This window comes from Canis lupus, chromosome 20 (genome assembly GCF_048164855.1).
Source record: "Canis lupus baileyi chromosome 20, mCanLup2.hap1, whole genome shotgun sequence".
Lineage (NCBI taxonomy): Eukaryota > Metazoa > Chordata > Mammalia > Carnivora > Canidae > Canis > Canis lupus.
The window spans coordinates 58,815,102-58,838,833 of NC_132857.1; the positions used below are offsets into that span (position 1 = coordinate 58,815,102).

At 37.8% G+C, this 23,732-nt stretch overlaps 2 protein-coding genes across 19 annotated transcripts in view; one reads left to right on the top strand and one right to left on the bottom strand.

The window, feature by feature from the left end:
* FMNL2 (formin like 2) overlaps positions 1-7,163 on the top strand; it is a 261,812-nt gene extending 254,649 nt beyond the window's left edge. For 3 of the 12 annotated variants that reach the window (XM_072789221.1, XM_072789222.1, XM_072789223.1), the window contains 2 exons: positions 3,311-3,357; positions 3,450-5,105. In XM_072789221.1, the coding sequence (XP_072645322.1) occupies positions 3,311-3,357; positions 3,450-3,677 (275 nt within the window). In that variant the 3' untranslated portion in view covers positions 3,678-5,105. The other 9 variants (XR_012013348.1, XR_012013349.1, XM_072789226.1 and 6 more) reach the window with 5 other exon arrangements.
* Positions 7,164-11,407: 4,244 nt separating this feature from the next.
* Positions 11,408-23,732, bottom strand: part of PRPF40A (pre-mRNA processing factor 40 homolog A) — a 60,419-nt gene continuing 48,094 nt past the window's right edge. For 5 of the 7 annotated variants that reach the window (XM_072789237.1, XM_072789235.1, XM_072789232.1 and 2 more), the window contains 11 exons: positions 22,674-22,807; positions 20,081-20,195; positions 19,818-19,921; positions 19,592-19,708; positions 19,160-19,297; positions 18,740-18,835; positions 16,608-16,694; positions 16,426-16,522; positions 16,144-16,205; positions 14,851-14,982; positions 11,408-13,396 (listed from right to left, as the gene is read on the bottom strand). In XM_072789237.1, coding sequence (XP_072645338.1) covers positions 13,304-13,396; positions 14,851-14,982; positions 16,144-16,205; positions 16,426-16,522; positions 16,608-16,694; positions 18,740-18,835; positions 19,160-19,297; positions 19,592-19,708; positions 19,818-19,921; positions 20,081-20,195; positions 22,674-22,807 — 1,175 coding nt within the window. In that variant the 3' untranslated portion in view covers positions 11,408-13,303. The remainder of the gene's footprint in view (positions 13,397-14,850; positions 14,983-16,143; positions 16,206-16,425; positions 16,523-16,607; positions 16,695-18,739; positions 18,836-19,159; positions 19,298-19,591; positions 19,709-19,817; positions 19,922-20,080; positions 20,196-22,673; positions 22,808-23,732) is intronic. The other 2 variants (XM_072789236.1, XM_072789233.1) reach the window with 1 other exon arrangement.

Here is a 23,732-nt window from a genome sequence, read left to right on the forward strand (position 1 = left end):
ATGTTCTTTAAAAGCCTTATTATTCGTTCAAAGTAACCGAAGACAGTAGGAAGTGAGGAGCTAGTGCCCCTCCGTAGGCCGGGGGCCGTCCGCTGTGAGCCACCGGCGCCTGACCCGGCTTGGCTCTCGACTAATTAAGTCGTAGCCTAACGCTCGCTGCTTGACTCGGTCCTCCGGAGGGTCTGCGTTCGTTCCCGTTCGCTCTGGGGCACGAATTTGAGCCACTGTCCTGTGGCAGCGGCTGCGAGTGACTTTCAGGTCTGTTGCATGTGAATCGTGCTGATTAGCTTCCAAGACCCTTAGCGCTCCTTTATGGTAGAGAATTTTAAAACTATGCAACGGAGAAGTACAGGCAGCAGCAGAGCAGCAACACCCATCAGCTGTTGAAAGTTTTCAGCTCGTGCTGTCTTGTTACCTGCCTGCCTCTCTGTTCCCCGTCCCCCAACCTCGGAGGATTATTTTGAAGCAGATCTGAGACCTGCAGTTTCATCTGGTTGTATCTCTGTAGGTGTCTTCAAAAGATAAGGACTATTTAATAAAGCAAAGAAAACAGCCAGAGTATCACCAGCACACATCTCCAAAACTAACGACTTGTTGACATCGGACGTGCATTAGACGCTCCCTCAGCTGTCCTCATTTTTTAAAAGAATATAACTAAGAATTTTGACTTCTCATTTTTGGTTAATAGGATCCTAGATGACCAAAACCACCATTTTTTATTTTCTTTAATTTTTTGTTTCACCCACTCAGACCCAGGGAAAGAAATAAAATAGGTAAATGAGTCACTAGCAGGAAGTCAATAGAGCGTTTCTGGCCCAGAGGAGAGGTCCCCATTGGCGGTGGCTAGGTCAAGGCACTGCAGGGAGTGTGCGTGGGCGTACGGCGCACACACAGCCGGTGCGTGCGTGCCTGTTTGCTCTGCAGGGGCTTGCACTTGGCCCCAGGGAAAGCCCCACTGCTTAGCACCTCTCCTTGTTTCCCCTGCACCGAGGGAGAAGCTCTGCTCCGAGCGAGGCTGGGAACCATTCTTTTTGGGCTAAGCACCTGTTAGCCTCAGTGCTCCGATAACTTGTTTTTTTTAAAGATTTTGTTTATTTACTCATGAGATACACAGAGACATACAGAGAGATACAGACACCCAGGCAGAGGGAGAAGCAGGCTCCATGTGGGGAGCCCGACGCGGGACTCGATCCGGGACCCCGGGGTCACGCCCTGGGCTGAAGGCGGACGCTCAACCCCTGAACACCGCCCCCCCCCCGCAGGGGTCCCAGTGCTCCAATAATATTAACCTGTAGGGAGAGAAGCCTCTAGGCTCACAGAGTAAGGTTTCCTTTCCCATCGGTCTGTTCTCCGTTGTAAAACGAGGGAGCTGTACACTTCCTATTTGCCCGACCCAATCGCTAAGCTACCGTTGGAGATGAATGAATACCTGCTTACAGATACTATTGTTTTTACTCTCTTTAAAACGTTTTCCATTTTCCACCCACCAAGCCCCAGACTGAGTGACTCTTTTAGACTTTATGAACTCACTTGGGTATATACTGCCTCTCCCCTTCCCCAGGTATGATTAACAAAGCACTAACCGTGTACTAACGTGATAGATCTTGGCTTTTTACTCTCTTCTGTTTGTCTTATTTGGCTGTCATTTTCGATGCAGTGCTGAAGACTGTGCCCTTTACTGCTCGCACCGCCAAGCGTGGCTCTCGATTTTTCTGCGAACCTGTTCTCACTGAGGAATACCATTACTAAACTATTACTCTTTCTCACCTGATGCTCTTAAAAGGTTGCTACAGATTTTTTTTGACCTCTTATGTCCCCTGTATGTGTGTTAGGGCCACCCTGGATGCGAGCATGGAATTGCCATCTCCACCCCGTCATACTTTGTGTCGCCCTCACACTGCATGGTTTTGCATGTCAGTCATTACTGCCTTCTCACGGCCACTTTCAGTTGTCAGTCCACATGGCTGTTGTGGTCTGTGTGCGAGTTAGTGGACTTGCTTGTAGAAATTTTCAGGAAAATAATACAGAGCATTAGTCTGAGACCGTATTAGGATCAGCTAGGTTGTTAGAAGACTTTTGGGCTAATGCCTTTGAACACAAAATGACAGTCGTTAGTGACAATAACTACTATACCCAACATGTATTGAGCACTTGCTGTGTTTTAATAGGTTTACCGATACTAAGGCAGCCTCCTCTCTGCACTCGATGAACGTGCTCTGAGTTACAATGAGCCGTATACAAGCGCTCAGCAACGCAGAGGGCCCAAAAGTTGAAAAATGCTTTGCAGAAGGAGCTGTGAACTACACGGTTGGGCCTCTCTTAACTGTCTGCTACCGTCTATAGGCATCATCCACGGTATGACGGAGCTCACAGGACAAGCAGGGAGCCCTTTGGACATAGGCGTCTACGTTGATAGAGGGAATCCGTAGCTTTATACTCAGCCTCTTTTCCTTCTGAGTTCAGTGGTCAGCAGTTCCATGCTGGAGCAAGGCTGTGAGGCAGAAAGTGAAAACCAAGGCTTTTGGAGCTCGCCAGAGGCTTCTCTCATTCTCACTTCTTGGCTGTGACTCTGTTCCAGGTCAAATCCAGGGTATTTCTCTTGCGATGAGATCATATCTGGACCTGCCGCTTCGGCCAGGATGGTGGCAACCGGAAATACTAATAGCAAATACCTCTTACATATAAGGGGAAATGCCGCTGTTCTTAGACTTTAAAAAGTCCCAAAATTTTCAAGCAGTGACTGCCTTTCCTTGGTTCCTGACGGCTAGAAAAGAAACAGACTTCTCTGTGGTGCCCGGTTGATTAAAAAGGGACAAGGGAAGCACATATGCTCGTTGGAAATAGCCATCGTTCAGCGCCCCTGCTGAGACTGGCATGGAACAGAGGTCACGTGTGTCTGTGGCATTAACTCCCGTGAATGGCCCTTGTCATGTATGTTCTGTCTCTGAGGACATCAGAGAACATGGGGTGCTGTCGCTTGCCCTGCAGCGTGCTCTCCCACCAGCGCTTACTAACAAGGCTAGACACTGTCGCCTCCTCGGCTCATGTGCCTGTCAGCCTTGCTGCTGGACTGTCTGTCGTTCTGGAGCCAAACTTCAAAGCAGCTTGGATTTGGGTGGTCAGAGAGATGGGTGGGAAGACGCTCGAGGTTTCCCTTGTTTATCTAACTCCTCGTACATTAATGGCCTCCCACTCTCTTCCTCGGTTGGCTAACATGCCGGGTATGTTGAGCACTAAGTTGAATTGCTTTCCATTTTCATCCCATTTTTACTTAACCATCATTTTGTGTTTTTGTTTTTTTTCTGTTTAGCCTTAAAGAAGAATAATATCACTAAATTTCCAAATGTTCACTCGAGGGTAAGGATTTCTTCTAGCACACCGGTGGTGGAGGATACACAGAGCTGGCAAGCATCACTTTTTACTTAGCTTCCTCCTCTCTCTGTATGCAGATCAGTGGTTTCAGTGTGTGGCCGAGGGTGATCCTGGGGAGAGTCCGACAAGGGAGAGGTCTCTGTAGCCTCACGTTCCACGATGTGGGTCAGAGACTCTCCGTTGGACCCTGGCCGGCTTCCACGTTACCCAGTGTGATGGCTTGGGCGAGGGGATTCGCGGATGATCGTACTTGCTTCGGGTGCCGGGCTGTCCTTCCCCTACCCTTCTCTTGGCCTTCGGGTTAATCAGTTAAGCCGTTTTGATCTGAAGAAGCTGAGAGCAAGTCCTGGCCGGGGAACCTTATCTGTGGCCTTTGAAGACAGATTTGGATCTTTAGAGCCAATTGTTCACAAGAGTCAGGACTCAGGTCACTGCGGATCCTCAGCCAGAGCGGAATTCTGACCTCCCCTTACCGCTCTGCGCCGGGAAGCAGAAGCTTGAGAGCATTGGGGCATGTAAATCATTCTTCCCTTGAACTTAGGAGGAGTAGGGCAGGGAGACTAACTCCAGCGAGTCAGGAGTTGGTGGGGACAGGTCTCCGCACTCACTCAGCTCATTTGTTTTTGCCACGGGAAAAATTGGGCCCAGTATTGCCAGACCCTTCAGTTTTCCAAGGGAAATCAGAAACCCTGCTTTTTATAGTATCTATTTCAAGACCAGGAAACTGTATTTAAAAGCGTAAGTTGGGGGCTAAACATTCTGTAGGCCAGATATGGCCCCTTGGCTCCAGTTTTTAAGCTCCTGAATAGGTAAAAATAATAAATTCAGTCTGGTTTAATTCTGTTGTTTGTTTCCCCTTCTGACGATCCCCATCAAAAGCAGCTTACCTGCTGGTGAGCCTGCCTACCTGAAGTGTTCATTAAGAAAGCATGATTCCCCATTAAGATTGCTTAGGTAAAATAAAATACCTTTGTCCATCCCACTTTATTCTGCTAGGACAGTGTCTACTTGAACCGATAATGCAGTGGTTCATTCATTCAACAGAGCATTTTTTTTATATATATTAGGCATTTTTAAACATTCTGTGCATTTGCAACACAAATTGGAGAATTGCTGGAAAGCCCATACAACTTCTCCCCTCCAGTGAAAAACTGGAGATACTGTGTGCTGAGAGACCATGTACAGAATGGAGTATTCTCTTGATTTGGTGATTACTTTCATTCAGAGGTTGACTGAGCACTGGGTTTCGCAAACTACAGAACAGACCTCAGCTAATACTAATTGAACACCTCTGCCTGCAAAGTAAGCTTGATTGAAATTCCAGGTAAGACAGGATAGAGCAGTTGGTTTATTAATTTTGCAGTTGAAAGTTTAGTGCAGTTATTGATGTTTAGATCTCTCGGGGAGGGGGGAGTCAAAAAAGACAAAACTAGACAAGCCGCAGCTTTTTATAATTGAAACATTTCAAAATAAGACCCAGCTAGACTCTGGCCAGTGACAAAACAGTTGCCTTCCCTATACATTTTTCTGAAAGTCCCAGAATCCCACCAGTATCACATCCTGCTTTGTTTAAATATTGAGGGCAAAGTCTTTGGCTCAAATACTCCAGTGAATGCGAAGGGCCTGTTAGCTGACTCTTCCACACAAGCTGCTTTGATTGGCTGCCAGCTGACCTTTGACTTGCTTAGACCGGGGCACGGAAGGTTGCAGTTCTCTCATTGGTACTTTCCTCTTTCCAGATCTTAGAAACCAACCCTACAGACGAGCCGATGCGGTGAGGAGAAGTGTCAGGCGGCGCTTTGATGATCAGAACTTGCGTTCTGTTAATGGTGCCGAGATAACCATGTGAACCTGAGACCTGCCTGTAGGAGTAGAGTGTGCGCGTGAACGAAACTTTCCACGTGAACTCTGTGTGCTACCATTTAACTGCAACTTTGAACGTTGATAAAATATTCTAAGGGCTCAGATTTAGCAGACGCATAGGAATTTAAAAATGACGGGCTCTCCTTTCAACCTTTGTTAACAAGTGCCTAAAAGTGGAAGTACCTGCTCAGATTAATCAAAGCAATAGGGTTTGATTTGATTAGGTATCTTTTTACACCAGTATATTATCCTGTTTTTTAACCAAAATGTAAATTACATGATCTGCCATTGTGATTGTCCCATGATGGCACACCCTGGTCTCCTGATAAATTGTAAATAACGGATGCATCTGCTGTGGGTTTCCTTTGCTGAGATGTCTTTTAAGGATTTTTGTTTCAGACGTATACCCATCAGCTTTGTATTTTGCAACATGGAAGAAGGAACAAGTCACATGAGTAAACTTCTGTCCACAACCAGGCCCCAGCAGAGTACACAAGGATGCACTGCAGTGGCACAGGAGTCACTCGGCTGTCTCGTTTGAGGTTCTACACGGCTGTGCTAGGGTAGGACGCCCCCCAAGAGAAGTTCATCGGCACGAAGGCGAGGCTACGATGGATACACATTTGTGTAAGATTTACTTGCAGTACTGTGTTCTTCAGCTAGAGGTAGCTTTCAAAATAATAATGCAAATATATTTATTAATTAGCACTAAAATTAACATCTCCATATTCAGTATTAGGATTTCTGAGGACCATTATGGGCCAATCCTGAGAACAGAAATTGGTGCCTTGCTAGCCAGGGAGAAGTTCACTAGCTCTGCCAAGCGTCCAAGGCCACTTCTGCTAGCTAGTCCTGAGAGTTAACCTCGCCTTACTCTCCTGACAATCGCAGGTTTCCCCTCCCTTTCCTCTTCCTCCTTTTGTAAATTGGAGAAGATTCATTTGGCCTCGTGTATCAGTTAAATTCTTGTGTTTCCCAGATTGCTTTATTGCAATTAAATTGCTTGAAATACTCACGTTGGGACTAAGCTTACATGATACGTAATGGGACTAAACAGCCAACTGGGCCACTGTTATTTTTCCTTCCTCTCTGGCAGGGCACTTGATCCATTCCAAAGTCAGAAACTGGACAAAAGCTAATTTGTACTTTTCATAACATACATTCTGCTTCCGGCTTACCTTCTTGGTACATCACATCAATATATTAATTGTAAAGTTTATTGTATAGTATTTAACCACTGAATTTCTTGTTTTATGTTGTGCTTATGTGAACTCCTTGGTGAAGGTCCCATTTTCCTTGGATAATGTGTAGTTATATGATCTTTTTAAATGTACAGATATTTTGCTATAAAATTGGTGCAGTTTTTTATGGTTTTTACACTTTAATTCCCACTTAAGCCTTTGGGTAATATTGTAAATATTGTTTAAAAATGCATCAGCCTGTGCTATACAATCTGAATGTTATTTTAACTTATAGTTTCTTTTTTAATATATATATTTAACTACAAGGACAGTTTAGGGATCAGTTACATTTCACTTTAGCATACCTATTTACAAAAAATTACTTTTAAAACTGCCACCTGCTAGCACATTTCCATGAATGTGTACTTTAAAAAGAACATGCCAAGATTTTGTCTGTCTCAACACTGATTTTGATGAAAAAAGCAATTTGACCATGATGCAACACAAGCAGTTGGCCCTTTATGACAAGCAGCTGTTTTCCAAAGCTCAGTGCTAATCATATTGAAATAATCGCCTATTTATTAATCTACAAATAGACAATAATGTTGGCATGTTCTTTGCTGTTTATTAATGGGCCTGCTTCTTAGCAATATTAGAAATGTTTTATAAAAAAAAGCAGTTCATGTTACTTTTCTGGTCTTTTCATGACATATGAGCAAATAAACTATTTACACTACTATCCTGTAATATGTTGTAGTCTTTCAGTGGCATACTTTGGCGGGGGGGGGGGGGGGGGGGAGGGGTGCCTGGGGGCTTACCAGTCTTCGGTACTTTTATCTTCTACGAAGTTTTATCTTGCTGCTTGAACTCAAGATACAAACTCTTGATCACACACGTATGCAACGTAAGAACCTAACAGATTTTGGTAGTGAGGGATCCGTGTCCAAACTTGTACTTAACAAATTTATTGCTCCTAGAGGAACACTGATGTTTGGTGAAGACATTATCCTCCCCCACCCAACCCCAGATTTGGTTTAATGAGGATGTTGTATGTATACAGATAGGTAACGTGCATCGCATGGAGGTAACCCTGCACCCAACAACCCTGTTGCTTGGCAAGATTCATGCAAACAGTGTGGCCTCCATTGCTCAAACATACTGACTTTTTTTAGTATTAATTCCAAATCATCAGGCTGTGCAACATTCAATATATTCTTAAGGAAGCAAGTTAGGAAAATTGTCCAAAGTGACTTCAAAACCACTTTCTTGGGCAGCCCCGGTGGCGCAGCGGTTTAGCGCCGCCTGCAGCCCAGGACGTGATCCTGGAGACCCTGGATCGAGTCCCACATCAGGCTCTCTGTACGATGCCTGCTTCTCCCTCTGCCTGTGTCTCTGCCTCTCTCTCTCTATGAATAAATAAATAAAATCTTTAAAAAAAAAAAAAAGCTTTCTTAAAGAGGCACAGATTATATTAATAAGCCTTTGTTACCAATTCAGCGCTCTTCTTACTGCACCAGTTATACAATGTCGTTGAAGCTTTATTTTATAAGGATGGGGAAAAGTTAAATTCCAGTTAGTAAAATTCTCTTGTTTGTGCCTCATGGTAGAGTAAACATCTTTAATATTCCACAAAATCAAAATGTTTTCAAACTGAAACCACAGCAGTTAAGTTCAAATGAGGTGGATATGGTTAGGTATGGGGCAGTATATTCCATTAATACCCACTTTTAAAGAGATTTACCAGTGATTTAGAACTAAGTCTCCTTGTTCCCAACTCCCAATCCTCTAAAAATCTAAATCCTCACCCACTAAAATTCACTGCATTGAATGCTCAAGGGACCCTGCTGACAAAATGATTAGCATAGACTGGGGACTTGATACCCATCACCTACTGTGGTTCAATGTACTCGATTTTGTAAAATTACCTCTTTAACTGGAAGATGCATTCTTACAATAGCTTCACAGAGCACATACCTATTAATTTTAGTATTTGGTAAAACAGCTCTTAGCCCGAAGACATTTTTAAAATCTTTATCAGAAATGTCTGCAGAGGGTCGGCCCAGTATATACAAAAGGATTAATCTGTTTTTCATTCCCCTTAAAATACCCAATCTAATTCCAAGAAAAAATATGAAAGAAATGAAGTGTTGATAAACTTTTTGATCTAACTTTTTTATAGAGAAAATCAAGTACTACACTGAGGAAACAGAACATGGGCATCTAGCATCTCGCAGCACAGAACTGCTGCATGTAAGGAGGGGTGTTTAATGCCAAAAGCTGACACAAATCCAACTTACTTAGTAAAAGATGCCATTTTTTTCTAATAAATTATATTTATTTACAAAAGGTCTAATTTTATATAACTATTAGGTTCTTTACATCAGAACAATATATAAACAGAAGAGAAAATCTGGTAATTACAAACACAGAAAATAGAAACCTGTTTCTACCCCCTTATTACTCACCTTTCAGAACAAATCTTCAGTTTAGTTGTAGAGAGGGCAGGCAAGAGAACAAACCCACCACAAGTTTCAGGCAGAACCAAAATAAAGGACTATTTATAAATCGCACATTTTAGAGACCCTGAGGAACAGCATACAAGGGCCTCAAGAAATGGCTTAGTTGGATCATGATCTCATTAGGCAACCACTGTTTTAGTCTATGAATGAAAACTGGGCTGGGGTGGGGGGGGTTGGCTAGTTCCCCTGAAATGCACACGTCAACCTAGGCCGTTACTCCTGGGGCAATTACCAATCATGAACAATAATGAGATGGCTTTTGAAGCATATTGAGTCACAAAAGCTGTTTTTATATAGCAAGTTTTAAAAACACAGAAAATCTACAATTAAGGAACTGAGGCAGGGAGACAGGCTAAATGGAGGACTGAGGGGCATGGTGAGGTACTTGGGAACAGAATCTTCTCAATTCCCATACCTCATCCTTTGTTGGAAATAGCCTGAAATCATTAGTTCTCAATTTAGAATTTGGCAATTTTGCTGTTCTTTCCAAGCATGGCCTTTAAAGACTATCTCTGATCTAGCTAAAAGCTAGCTCTTCAAAGAAAAGTTACTACTTTTAAACTACTATATCTTAATTCATGAATATGAAAAACTACATTTCAAATCATAAGGTATTTCCTTTCCTACTCAGAAACCACATGGTTACACGTTCTAACAAGCTTTTGGAAATTTTTGTAGCAAAAGCTGTTAAGACACAGCCACCAGAACGGCTTTAGTTGTGGGTTAGTACACTACTGCGATCATGCTGTGTACTGTGGATGAGTGTATCTTGTCAACCAGCATTTTACATTCACTCAATAAATGCCTACAATGTGCCAGGCACCGTTCTAGTCCACAGAATATAGCAGTAAATGAAACCAATTCCTGTTTCCAAGAAACCTGACCATTTAAGTTAAAACAACTGAAAAACTTAAGAGCAAGGTAAGATTTAATAAAAAAGAATTATTAGACTTGTATATACCATTACCAAAAACCATAAAATTTTAAGTCCTATGTAGAACACAATTCCATGAAAAATTACTCATGACACTTTGCTTTTCCTTTATGTAAAATGAGTGGCTTTACTTAGAGAATGTAAAAGAATTAAAATTGTATCTGATACTGAGAGAGACACGTACCCAAGGGAAAAGAAAAGTCTGATTTTTAAGATACAAGGAATTAATGTGCTTTGCCTCATTTTGCTTTTGGAAATGTTTATTTGGTTCCTTAGTTTTGTAATTTACATTTAAATTACATAATATTCTTAAATATTCTATAAATTTATAGCATTCATAACTCTTCCCTGGGTACTGATTAGAAACCGTTCTCTCTCAAATAGCATCTAAGCTTTAAAAAAAAAAAAAAAAACTTTCTAGGTCTACCCCTTTCTGGATGCAAAGAGGAGAAAAGTGGCTGCCAGGATCATCTAGACAAATGTTTCTTAACACAATACAAGCCCTTTGGTAAAGAAAATTATGAACTTTCTAAAAGAACGTACAGAGATGTCTCAGTTTTTATAGTTTCTTCACTCTACCCTATGAATTAAAGGCCTTTTTCTAGGCCATTTTTATCTTATAGCTGTATAAAAGGAGGCCCAATGAGCAAAAGTCAAGCTGTGACATTTTGACCATTTTCGTATTTACTGGGAGGCATAAAAATGAAGTTTTTATTGTTAAAAAACAGGAATATATGCCAAAGCTGCTTTGAGTAATAATGACATACCCTTGATGTGTTAAGAAAAATAAATAAATAAATAAATAAAGACCGTTGCTTTTATTTAAAAGCATTAAGTAATTTAAGTAAATTTGGGAAAGTGCAAAGAATTCATACTTGACTAACTTTTCACACAAATTCAGTTTTCCCATACAGGAATTACTGGACTGGGAGAAAACGAAAACATCAAATATTAGAGATTCTGATTTTGACTTTTATGATATTAAATGTATTAGTAAATGTGATCCAATAACTTAATGATACAGAGGGAAGAAAACCCTCAACATTTACCAAAGAGTCTGATGCTTAACTGAAATGTAAATTCCCCTTATCTGAAAATAAACATACTTTCCTGTTTGAACACATTTGTTCAGACTCCTTTTTGAACAACTCTGTTTAACTCTAACAGAATCAGTATTCTAAGACATTTCAGCTTTTACCAGACTGAAGATTTAGAAACCTGACCTAAGAGGTTAAAAATATTCACATAGAGCTCTTGCTATAACAAAATCTTCCCATCACCTGTGCCTTCACAGTACAGTACCTTTTGGTAACTAAATCCCATTTGATGGGATCATTGAAGGTAGACAGGATTATAGTCACTTCAATTACATCTTTTATAATAACAATGTTGTATTTTAAGTTGCCATTTATCAGTTTTGTTTTTAGGTCAAATATTTTCATGGATGAACTACAGAGAAACTTGAATTTGTATTGTAGGGATTTGAGGTGGTAAGACAGTGTCTCTAAGAAATACAGAAATCTATTTTGAGGACATACTAAAACATATCAATAACTTTTTATTTAAATAGAAAAATTAAAACTTTAAGGTCGCACTTAAAAAAATCATTCATGGAATTAAAACAAAATTTTACAGATTCTAAATTCTCTTATGAAACACCACTAGTATTTCTGCCAATATCATATGTGCATTTTGAAGATTTTGCCACTGACTTCCATGTCAAGTGTTTGACATGATTAGCAATATTAACTATCATTATGAGACCTCTGAAAAGTAAATCTAGACAAACTCCCTGTTGCCAAAGTTGTTATTTTGGTTCTAATATACAATAAAAGACTAAACCTCAAGCAAGAAACTTGATTATTTCACATCTTCTAAGGATAGTGATTCTCATTTTCCACAGTCATGTCAGTTTTTCACAGCAGAAAAATGATTTGGCAGAGAAAAGTTTAAAGATAACTCCCTGCCCACCCCCTTTTTGTCTTTCAACAGTGGATGCTAGATTTAATTGAAACAGTGGGCAGAGATGGGAAAGAGTAGTCCTGGTCATCTGAACTTCTCAAATAAAATGAACTTTTTGTTCTTCTAAATCCCAACTTGAAATAGGATTGCTCGAAGTGTCCAAAATAAAAAAATACCTAATGCTAAAGACTATATGCTAAAATTTACTTATTAAAAAAATCTCCTGCACTGAAGGAAAATAGTATAAATTACATTACCAACCTTCAAAAAGTTAGCATGTAAAGAGTATTCTAGCTTCAAAACATTGCCTCTCTAAAGTTTTCTATAGGAAATTTGTAGATCAAAAACAAATTACAGGGGCCTGAAATGTACTGACTTGTAATATTCTTAAATATTAAAAGGAAAAGTAACCTAGCTATGTGGGTTAGATGAAGTAAAATTCCAAGGATTTAGTATCTTTAAATGATCATACAATTTTTTAGAGCTGAGCAGTTTAAGTAGAAATAAATACTAGTACACGCTAGAAGAGAAGGTTTAATAATTGATAAAAATGTACAAAAATATTCAAATCAGAAATGCTTTAGAATGTGTACCACGAAGTCAATACTTCTCAGTGAGTAGGGAAGGTAAAAGACTTCCTCAATGGAAAAAAAGCAAAAGCTCGGATTAAAAAAAAAAAAGACAACTGTTAAAGAAAATGTTTAAGTCAACATTGATTTTTGTTTCAGACAAGGATATTGCAACTATCACTTAAAGTCTGGTGGCACATTCTTTAGTAGGTCCTTAAGGCAATATATTTAAACTAATTTACAATTTGATTTGATGTTAACTTTTTAAACATCACCTCAAAATAATGCCCTCACAACAGCCTTTTTTTTTTTTTAATGTATTCAGATGTTTCATAAAAAATAATGGTGGCTTTATTATAGTAGTGCTCCTTAGCACCGCTATAGTTAGTTAAGGGTCTGACAGGTTTCCATTAAGAACACCTATTTCTGAGTTCACCATAAAAGATCATATCGGAACCAGTTGGGTAGTGCACAAAAAAGCAGTTTTATCAGTTGCTGGTGCTTTTTTTGTACTACTAAGTATCAAAAAATTTTTCATTATATCTTCAAAATCCAACTTCTATAAAGTAAATCAAATCGCCTCATGACTTAGACTTCAGAACAAAGTAGAGACATCTGCAGTTATCAGTAAATTGCCACCTTTAATCCATCCTGCAGTGCCCTATGAAAGGGTCACAGAAAGACAGTTATGACCATATGAAAATATGATTCTTGATACAGAATCAAAAGTTATTTTCAGTTTCCTTTGCTTTTATAAAGTCCACAATAACAATACTTAAATGCACTTTTTTTTTTCCTGTGATATAATTAAAACCCAGTGTTTTATTTCAATTGAACTTTAAAATAGAGTCCCTGGTCTGAATTAGACTTTAAATCATACTGTAAACATATATTTGGTATAATTTATTGATCATCATCCAGTTGCTCCAAAAGGGTCCTTCTGCGCTTTTCCAATTCCCCTTCACTCAGTTCACTGCCAGAAGTATCCCAATTCCCCTGAAAAGACATTGAATAGGATTACATCTTATGTCAGTACTCAAAAGGTTAGTAGTATTGAACTTTTGAAAAAAAAAAAAGAAAGAAAAGGCAATCAAAATGTATATGGATTCTCTTCCACAGAAACAAGCTGCTCATCAGAGGGTTTAGGACTGACCTCTCTTCCAAAAGCCTATTAATGAGTTGCTAACCATTCTCTGGCTTTATTAGGGGACATGGTGAACTTTGGTGCTTTCAGGTTGCATTAATATGTAAATCAGGCAGAAAGATACACAGTGTTTTTTCTTTCCCTTCCTCGAACACCTCTGTATGTGAAACATTTGGTTTCCATTTAATGAAGCCAGTGTTCATAACGTAAAGCACTATATTCCTTGCTAATTTTGTAGATTCCAGGTCACCTAAGTATTTTATATTACAAACAAGTATTATGTTTTTACTTTAAGATTTTATTTAGCCTCTCTGTATCTCTCATAAATAAATACATACATATATAAAATCTTTACAAAAAAAAAAAAAAAGATTTTATCTATTCATGAGAGACACAGCGGCAAGGAAGACACAGGCAGAGGGAGAAGTAGGCTCCCTCTGGGGAGCCCGATGTGGAACTCGAACCCTGGATCCTTTGATCCCAGGATCGGGATCTGAGCCAAAGGCAGGAGTTCAACCACTGAGCCACCCAGGTGCCCCAAGTATTATCCTTTAAACAAACTATCCTTAGATAAACATTGAAGATTTATGAGAATAAACATTTAAAATTTATGAGCAGGGCAATAGTCTGAAGAACACTTAAAAAATATTGTATTTGTGAAAAACAATCTTTAAAAAGTAGATAGTTCATCTATTCTCCTTCCTTCAGAGATTTCATTTAACTGATTACAAAGAACAAACTGTTAAACGCTGTTATTAAGGAAACAGAAAATCTTCACCAAGGATGTGCACGAAACTCACCAGGGCAGCTTTTAAAAAGAACCTTTATATCAACTGAATTAATTAAAACACTAAAGGGACGGTCATAGGTTGATTTAGTAGCATTATTCCTGTTAAGTCCACAGTATTTGTGGAAGAATGGCAAGGCTAAGACGATCGGTGTTACTGTGCTGTCGTTTATACACACACACACACACACACACACACACACACACGTGGGAAATTAAAGACTAATTTGATATTAAAATGTTAACTTTGGCTTTTAGTCCCCTCCTATCCCTCTGCCCTCACCTCTTCTCTCACAATGATTACTCCTACAAAGTTAACATTTTGAAACTGAACTTAGTGTATATCTGGAGAACCTATGATCTGAGAAACCCTGATCTGAGTCTCTTATATCCTTTAAATTTTCTTCATTTTCTTCAAATGGTAGCTAACCTAGAAAAAGTCCATCAATGTCATACTAACCACAGTATCTATTTTTTCTATTCTGGAAACCCAGGTATGAAATAATTCTGAATACTTACAGAATCCTTTCCAGTCTTTTTCTTAGGTGATTTGTGTTTTGATTCTGATCTTTGTCTAGTTCTATCTTTTTCACTTTCTCGGTCTTTTTCTTTTTTATCCTTCTCTCGCTCAGCATCTGACTCTGGAGAGTCCTATGTAAATAAAAAATAACATTAGCATTTTGATGAAGAAAACCATTGTTTTTTAGTATCTCCATTTAGATAATATTTAAGAACATCTATATATTTATATTATCATAGGGCATGTGTTCCTAGTGCAGTGAAAACTGAACTAGTAACCTCAAGGATTCTGGAACATATCCAAGATTCATTGGAGGGAGTCTGTCTATCCTTTGGGAAGGGTGACATTTTAATACAGTAACATCGCAAAAGAGTTTCACTAAAGTAGGGAAGCATACAAAATGGGAGTATGCCTATAATGTAAAAGTAGACAAACATTACACTTTCCACCAACCCAATAAAATATTGGTTTTTTTGTTCAGCTATGTGTACAGAATACTGTGATTAGGTTAATCACCTAATAGGTTGATCATCATATAATAAAATTCCTCTCTCAAAACTATAACTGAAAAGCAGGATTTTTTATTTAAAGGATTTTATTTATTTAGAGAGAGCAAGGGGAGGGACAAAGGGAAAGGGAGAAAGAGAATCTTCAGCAGACTCCATGATGAGTACAGAACCTGAACTTAAACCCTGGAGATCATGACCTGAGCAGAAATCAAGAGCTGGATGGACGCTTAACCGACTGAGCCACCCAGGTGCCCCAAAAAGCAGGATTTAAAGGGCAATATCAAAAAAATTAAAAAGAAATGGCAATGTCACTGCCTAAATAACTGGTCCTTTATTAGATATGTACAAATTCGAGTGAGTGGCACGAAGGAAAAAAATCTCAATAGGTAATAAACACCTACTCACTTATGTTTCAAAAAAAACCTCCTTAGGATATCTTGATACATACGTAAAATTAAGAACTAAGAGTAGAGAAGGAGGTGAACATTTAGACTTATGATTCTCACCACAACTGCAAGACACACACAAACACTTGGGTCTTTCTCTAAGATTGCTTTAAAAAGCCAGAGTGGGAATCTTAACGCTGATGTATGTTTATTTTAAAAGCTCACCAGAAGGTTTTAACGGAAGATTATGGTGAAGACAAATGATGTAATTCCTGAGTTCAGGTGTCCACTGGAACTGTGCTAGACTGCACAGGAGTAGACAGAAAAGGGTTCTATCGCCGCTGAGTAAGCTAAGGGCTAAAGCTAGGGGCAGTATAAAAATTAAAAGCTTGCTTACAGATTTATGTCTCCTCTTCTTGCTTTTCTTCTTATGCTTTTTTGACTTCTTGTAACTTCTCTCTAAGCAGCATGAAAAGAAAAAAATGTCTGACTTTGAGGACATCCAAGTGCCAATACCTTTTTTTTATTTTAATTTCTGAGAGCTAATGCTAGGGGGCAGGGAGTAGGGCGGGAGATAAGAGTCTTCGGCAGACAAAGGTTCAATCCAGGAGAAATCAAGACCTGAGCTGAAACCAAGCATTGGGCACTTAACCAATGGCAAGTTAAAAGAAATGCTTACCAGATTCAGCGCTAGAAGAATGTTCTGAGGCAGACCGAGACTCTGATCGCTGTCTTTTTTTCTTTGAATGGCTGTCGTCATCATCTGAATCTGATCCCTATAAAATACACATAATTTCATCCATAATGATGTTATTAACAAATACTTCAATACACTTATAGTGCCATGATAAACTTCCTTACCGATCTAGAGCGGGAACGTTTCCTGTGATGTTTTTTAGATTTTTTAGAATGTTTCTTGTTCTTTGAATGATGATGTTGACATTCATGCTACAGGTGCAAAAGGAAAAGATTTTCAAAAGTTAACATTGACTTCAGACAGCAGATTGTGAAGAATCTTTAATGCTATAAAAATAAGTTATTAGAGTGAAAATTTCATTCATTTTGCACATTTAGGATATACTTTCATGAAGCTGCAGTTGTCAGTTAAAATGTTCTGTTCCTTCCTAACCATTCCATTCTGACTCATTTCAACATCTAAACAGAACAAATATTAAAGAAATCACTTCTTATAGGAATGAGAATGGTATGCTTTAGTAGGGACAACTGATATACTTCAGAAAAGTATCACCTGTAGAACAGGCACATTGCTTTAAAAACCAATGAAATGAAATTACATTCAGACATGATTTTTATGATCAATCTGGCTAGGCTTATTATTATTAGCACCACGAAAATGAACTACCTCAGAGTTATCCTTGACCAAGATAAATGATGACGCTCTCAGAATAAAGCAAAATCTAATCCTTTTTCTCTCTACCAAGGAGCATTCCCTTCTTAGTCAAACATTAAGAACTCCAAAGACAATCTAACTCTAACACCACATCAAATCAAAAAAGGAAAGGTCTCTGTGGATTTTAATTCATTTATTAATGCTGTAGTAAAAGCTCCTTGCCCCCAAACATCTATGGCCTTTAAAATAATTCTGCTTCAGTTTATAAGTAAATGGAAATTAAATATCTAAGAAGGAAAGCTCCTTTTACTCTTATCACTGAATGCTGAATTTTTCCTCCTCTTCTAACTCAAAAAGCTCAGATTACTAGGATCGCAAAACTTATTCCTCTTCCAGAGGAAGAGCCTCTTCCTTATGACCATTTACGACCTCAGCACTTTCCCAATACAAATCACCAGAGAATTTTAATGTTGATTATGAACTGGGAGACAATGTTAAGACACTAATTAGAGCAGAGCTTCTCACAAATGTACATTCTATTCGAGTGCTTTAGATTCTTATTGAAATGATGATTCTGATACAGGATTTCTGCCAATGGGGCCTGAGATTCTGAATGTCTAACAAGCTCCCAGCTTTGAAGAGACCTAGAGGCCAAGAGGGCTGGATCTTGAGGCAGCTAGGAGAAAATAAAGATGCATGTGGATGCATGTTAACAATGAAATTCATCAAGAACAAGAAATCTAAGGAAACAGTGGACAGTTAATTAAGTGACCTGCAGTGAGTGACCAATGACCACACCATGCCAACACTCTAATGTTAAATATATGCCAGCTTTCAATGTGTTGCAAAGTATCACTATGTCCAGAACTGGCAGGGTAATGTTATTTGTTAAAAGCATTAACCCTGGAGTCAAACAGCCTGGGCTGGAATCTTTTCCCTTCAAATTACTTTTCTTTACCTCGGTCTGCTCATCTGTAACTTCACAGAGTTGTTGTGAGGATTAAGTTCATATATGTAGTGTGTGTTTGTAAAACTGTTAGAACAGTGTCTGGACCCACATAGGCACCAAATGCTATTACTGAGTAATTACTGGTCAATTTAGCATATTTACTATATACAAGAAGTACCTACACCTAAAATCTTCATCAAAATACCCTTATTCAGCTAATGGAGTAACTTGCAATTTTATCATTACGTATTTTAACACAGACTTACTACTTATTCCATTATTTTCCAGATCTCCCTGAGCATTGAACACATCTAACATAGTGTAATATTTGAAATGCGTGCTTAAAAAGCTATATTTAAGTTTTCTTTAGATTTACCAAAGTCATTATAGGAGGCTGCTAAATTGTTGAATTTCTAAAACACTGTAAAAACATAAGTATGAACTCTCTCCACAAACACATCTTACATTCACGTGCAAACTTAGTTTCTTTTGCTCAAAGGCAGTTTCTATAGAAAAATCATTTCCTTAACCATCTCAGGTAAATGACATTTGTATAGAAGCTGTATAAAAAAAAAAAAAAAAAAGCAGTATAATTTAAGAAACAAACTTTGATCAATTTTAATTCAATTTGGGCTTCTTCTATTCTTATGTATTTTGTAATAGTCGAATTAATTACGAGAATACTAAAATTACCTCAAGCACATGCATAAAATCTTTAAATATTCGTTTTCTTTCAGACTCTAGAGTTATGTCCTCAAATGCTGGCTCTTTTACAAATCTCTCCCGGATCTGAAACATTCAGATATGAACACATGAATAACAAGAAAAGTATACCAATATGACTAATAAGAATCACAAAAGCCAGTGGTAATGGTCACAGCCCCATCCTCTCAAAGGATTTCTTTTCCTCTGAAATCCAAATCATTTTTTAATAAATATTCCTAAATGCAGGGTCAGAGCTGACTTTAAACTTTTAAATATTCTCAATATATTCAATGTATACTCTACTTCAGCTTCTTTTTGAGGCTATAAAATGGGAGGGGAATTAAAGATATTTTTATCTTCAATTGTAAAGGAAAAAGATCATTAGAAACAATTTACAATTATACCTACATCTTCCCAGACAGCATCCAATTCTATTGGAGGAGTAGCTTGTTTCAACATACTCTTAAATGCAGATTCTTTTCGTTTCATCTTCCGAGCCTCCTCTTTTTCTCGTTCGCGTTCACGGGCTTCTGCCTTTTCTAGTAACTTTTAGAAAATCATATTTAACCAGTTATAATAGTACAATTGAAGTAATTCGTTCTTAATTCAAGCATTCTCTCATCATTTATAAGTTATGAGCTAACTTATAACACAATTTCATTTGAGCAAAGGAAACTTCATCATTAGCCAATCATCTAAATACATTATTTTATTTTACTTTTCAGTAAAATTCTAGCTGTATTCCTTTAATTCGGGAGCCTACAGCTTAAGTACTTTTAGCTGAATATATTAAAAACCGTACTAAAGTAGCTGTTTTCCATAGAGGAGCTGATAACTTACACTGTTGAAAGCCAACTTAATGTTTCCAGCATCTAATGTGGTGGATCTTTTAGTTGAACTGATTATGGCCACAAAGTCTTCGAAAGTAGTATTTACTTCAACTACAAATCCTTTATCCTAAGAAAGAAAAACCTTGTTAACAACAATAATACATAAAAAAAAAAGAACACAATATCGACTTAAAATATACTGGAGATTAACAGTAAATAGTAAGTGTAGTGTTTACCTTTAGAATGTCTTTTATTATTTTCTTCTCATCATGATAACGTGCTTTAAGATCCTCAACATAAAACTTGAAAAGGTCAAGTGCAGTAGATCCTAATGAAAAAACTAAAGAAGTCAAAAGCTAGCTCTAACCAAAGAGCTGCAATTACTTTTTTGTTTATAAAACAAAATAAAGCACCCCTCCATTCCCCAGCACAGCCACCTGTCTCTCTGGCCCATTCCAACTACTATCATAACTATAAACTGGGAAGAAAAGAATCTCACCCGGCTGACCAAGCATATTAGTAAATCTAATGTCGGAACTAATTGTTGGGTACAATTCCATCCAAGATGACATAGAATGCAGTTGTCCATGTTCATGCAGTTCATCTAAAAATATCTGGGGAGGGAAAAGCCAACAATAACAAAAACCAGTTATACTGAAAAGTCATCTTTAAGGACATTAGAAATATTAGTGTAACATGAAAACACACTAAAAACAACAGCAATATTTGAAACTCTTGTACCAAGGTATCCCAAATATGTGTTAGGTACAAAGAATATTGCTCTTTGATGAAAATAAAATCTGCTTTTAGGCAAAATTCTCTTCTGCGCTTCAGAGAAAAGGATCTTTGAAAAGCTGTATTATTTTCCAGACTTCAGTTTATTGTTCCTTAAGATGGAACATCATTTCAGTTTTCATTTATACCCTAAATCTAAATCTATATGCTTATTCTAATTTCTCTTCTTTATCCTTTTTCCGTATTTGCGGACTCTCGGGGCAACATACTGGGGCTTTTATACTCAACAATTTACACATCCTGCTTCCCCAAATCCTTTGGGTGTTTAACTGAATAAATCTCTCTAAAGACCTATGGCTCAAAATTCTGTTAAAATTTCTATGTCTGCACTGTTCAATATAGTAGACACAGGTCAAATGTAGCTTAAAGTACATGAAATGTGGTTCGTCTGAACTAAGGTCATCAGTATATAACACACAATGATTTTGAAGATTACCAAATCTATTTTCTGTAACCCAGATTACCTTATTTTTAACATATAGGTCTTATTTTAAACCACTGCGAAAAACCTTAAGAGCCATTAAAGCTCAACAGTTGCAGAATATTAAAAAACCTAAAAATATGTTCTTCCTACGCACAAGGCTGCTCAGTTAAAAATCTACATTTTCTAGCCTCCTTTGTTTTTACTTACAGCCATGAGACTAAATTCTCAGCAGCTAACTATGAAGTAGAGTAAAACTTCTAATCACTGTTTTAAAAAACAAAAACAAAAACAAACTGTCCTTTCAACTTCTTTCAAGCTGAAATCTCATAACGTGGACAATAAACTCCTAAACATAAATAGAAGGCCCAGGACAATTCTCGAAGTATGGGCCAGAAGCATCACTATCAGCTAGAAACCTCCTAGAAATATAAATTCTCAGAACCCACCCACCCTAGACTTAGTAAATCAAATTCTAGGGGTGAAGCTCAAGAAACATGTAGTTCTAAGAATATTTTGTATGATCCTTATAGGAAACCACTATAATAATGGAACCCATAAGATTAATAAATACTAAAGTTTTAGGAATAAGGACTGAAGTAATGCTATTGACTATGTCATTTAAGATGATTTAAGTGACCTTCGGCATGACATAAAGAGTTTATTTAAAAGCCCTCTAGGTGGGATGCCTGGCTGTCCATTGGTAGAGCATGTGACTCTGAATCTTGGGGTTGTGAGTTCAAGCCCCACACCGGGCAGGGATTACTTGGTAATTCAGATGCACACAAATTTGTGAGAACTACTACCTTAGGAAATGGCAACGGGCACTACCCTACACCAAATAATTATCATTAAAGGAGAAATAAGTCTGTTCAAGTCACTGTAATTTAGCATTTATCTTAATACAGTGTTGGGCACCTGGCTGGCTCAGTCCTTTAAGCATCTGCCTTCAGCCCAGGTCATGATACTGGGGTCCTAGGAATGAGCCCCATATCTGGTTCTCTACTCAACAGGAAGTCTGCTTTTCCCTCTGCCTTTCCTCCCTGCTGGTGATCTCGCGCTCTCAAAGAAATAAGTAAAATCTTTTAAAAAATCTTCATAGAATGTTTAATGGAAGAGATTTTGTAATTAAGACTGTATAGATTCAAATTCTGGCACCACTAATCAGTCGTTGAATTCGGTTAAGTCACTTCACCTAAGTCCATTTCCTTGTATAAATGGACGTAATAACAAAAATATTACCCAACTCTCATAAGGCTGTAATAAAAATTTAAGTGATTATCAATCTAAAACGTATAGCAGTAAGCAATTAATGCTGCTAGTAATATAATTACTGAAATGGGCAATCTGGTGAAATATGAAATGTTAAAACTCATTACTCCATGATGTTCCCTATTAATGAGAGGATAAAAGTGGTATCTGGAGGTGAAAATGAACCACTGGCCTATATAAAAGATACGTAATTTCGTCTTCTATGGTGTTTAAGAACTATGGCCTATCCCAAAATTACATACCCCGTACCATTCTCTACTCTTCTCTACACACTAAATATCTAAATATCAACTACTATGAATCAGTCAGTCATCACACATACTTTCTTTTCAGTCTTCTATCATGCAATTCCTCTTTCCCAGATGAAACCTTAATTGACTTATCAGTGCTAAATATCAAATCTGCTATAGCCTCTTATGTTCCCCTGGCCTAAAATGGCTGTTTTCCTTAGATGCATCCAAAACTAATTGTAGCACTTGAGTTAAATGTGTATGGATCATTCACAAAGCCTAATGATCTGGGATGAAGGGGTCTCAAAATTGTTTCTATTATTAAGTTCACAAACTATGGTAAGAAATTAAGCTAGAAGAGAGACTTTATTTACCTGAAAAGATTCTCTATTTTTCCGCTGTCGTCTCCTTTCTCTCAGTAAACTCTTCTGTTTTTCTTCTTCTTCTTCCTTTTCTAAAGCTCGGATGTGTTCTTCAAAGCAAATTAATGCATCTTCTTTATCCATGTCTAGAGATTTTTACAGTTAAAGAAAAATTAAAATGTCCAGTATCAGTAAGGAAAGCAGTTTATTAACTTCCTATAAATTTCAAAATCAGCTTTCCAAAATACTTATAATTCAACTCAAATAGAACTTGTAATCATCTAACTAGAAAATATGTTTTTAAAAAAATTCCAACCTCATTAAAATATATCTTGAATTTGAGGGTGAAAGAAAGACCATGTGACAAGACGCAATTAAGGGAAATAAAACTGTAACTGTAAAATTTGTCAGCAACATTAGCACTACCTAAGGAGCTTTTCACAGGATAGAATTTTAGGCCCTACCCCACACCTACTGAATAAAAGCACAGTATTCAGAGGGGTAATCCAGAAAGCTATAATTTAAAAAGCAACTAAGTCAGTCAGAAAAAGAACCTGGGGAAGCTTAAGGCACGATAATACTAATACATTTTTTTTTTTTTTTTTGGTGTTTGCAAAACTCTAAAGCCATTACCTCAAGGAGACAGTATGAGTAAAACTGTGGTAATTAATCGGATTCTTACTAAATTACACAAAAATGGCAAAAACAATTTCATGTTTATCTATGACAAACATACTTTAAGGATTATCTGATAAAGCTAATATTTTCTTCCTGAATAATGAAAGGAAATCAACAAAACACTCTATTGGTAATGGACAGAGACTGCCTGGGTAGTAGTAGCTCAGTTAGTTAAGCATCTGACTTCTGATTTCAGTTCACGTCATGTTCTCAAGGTTGTGAAGATTCTCTCTCTCTCGCCCTTTCCCTCTAGCTCTCCCTCACCTTAGGGAAAAAAAAAAAAAAAAAAGGAATAGACAAACAATTGTATAAAAATTCAGTTAGTAATCTCATAATAAAAGTGAGAATTCTTTGCTGTTGACTTTAAAAAACTTTCTCCCATTTAGTCACTAG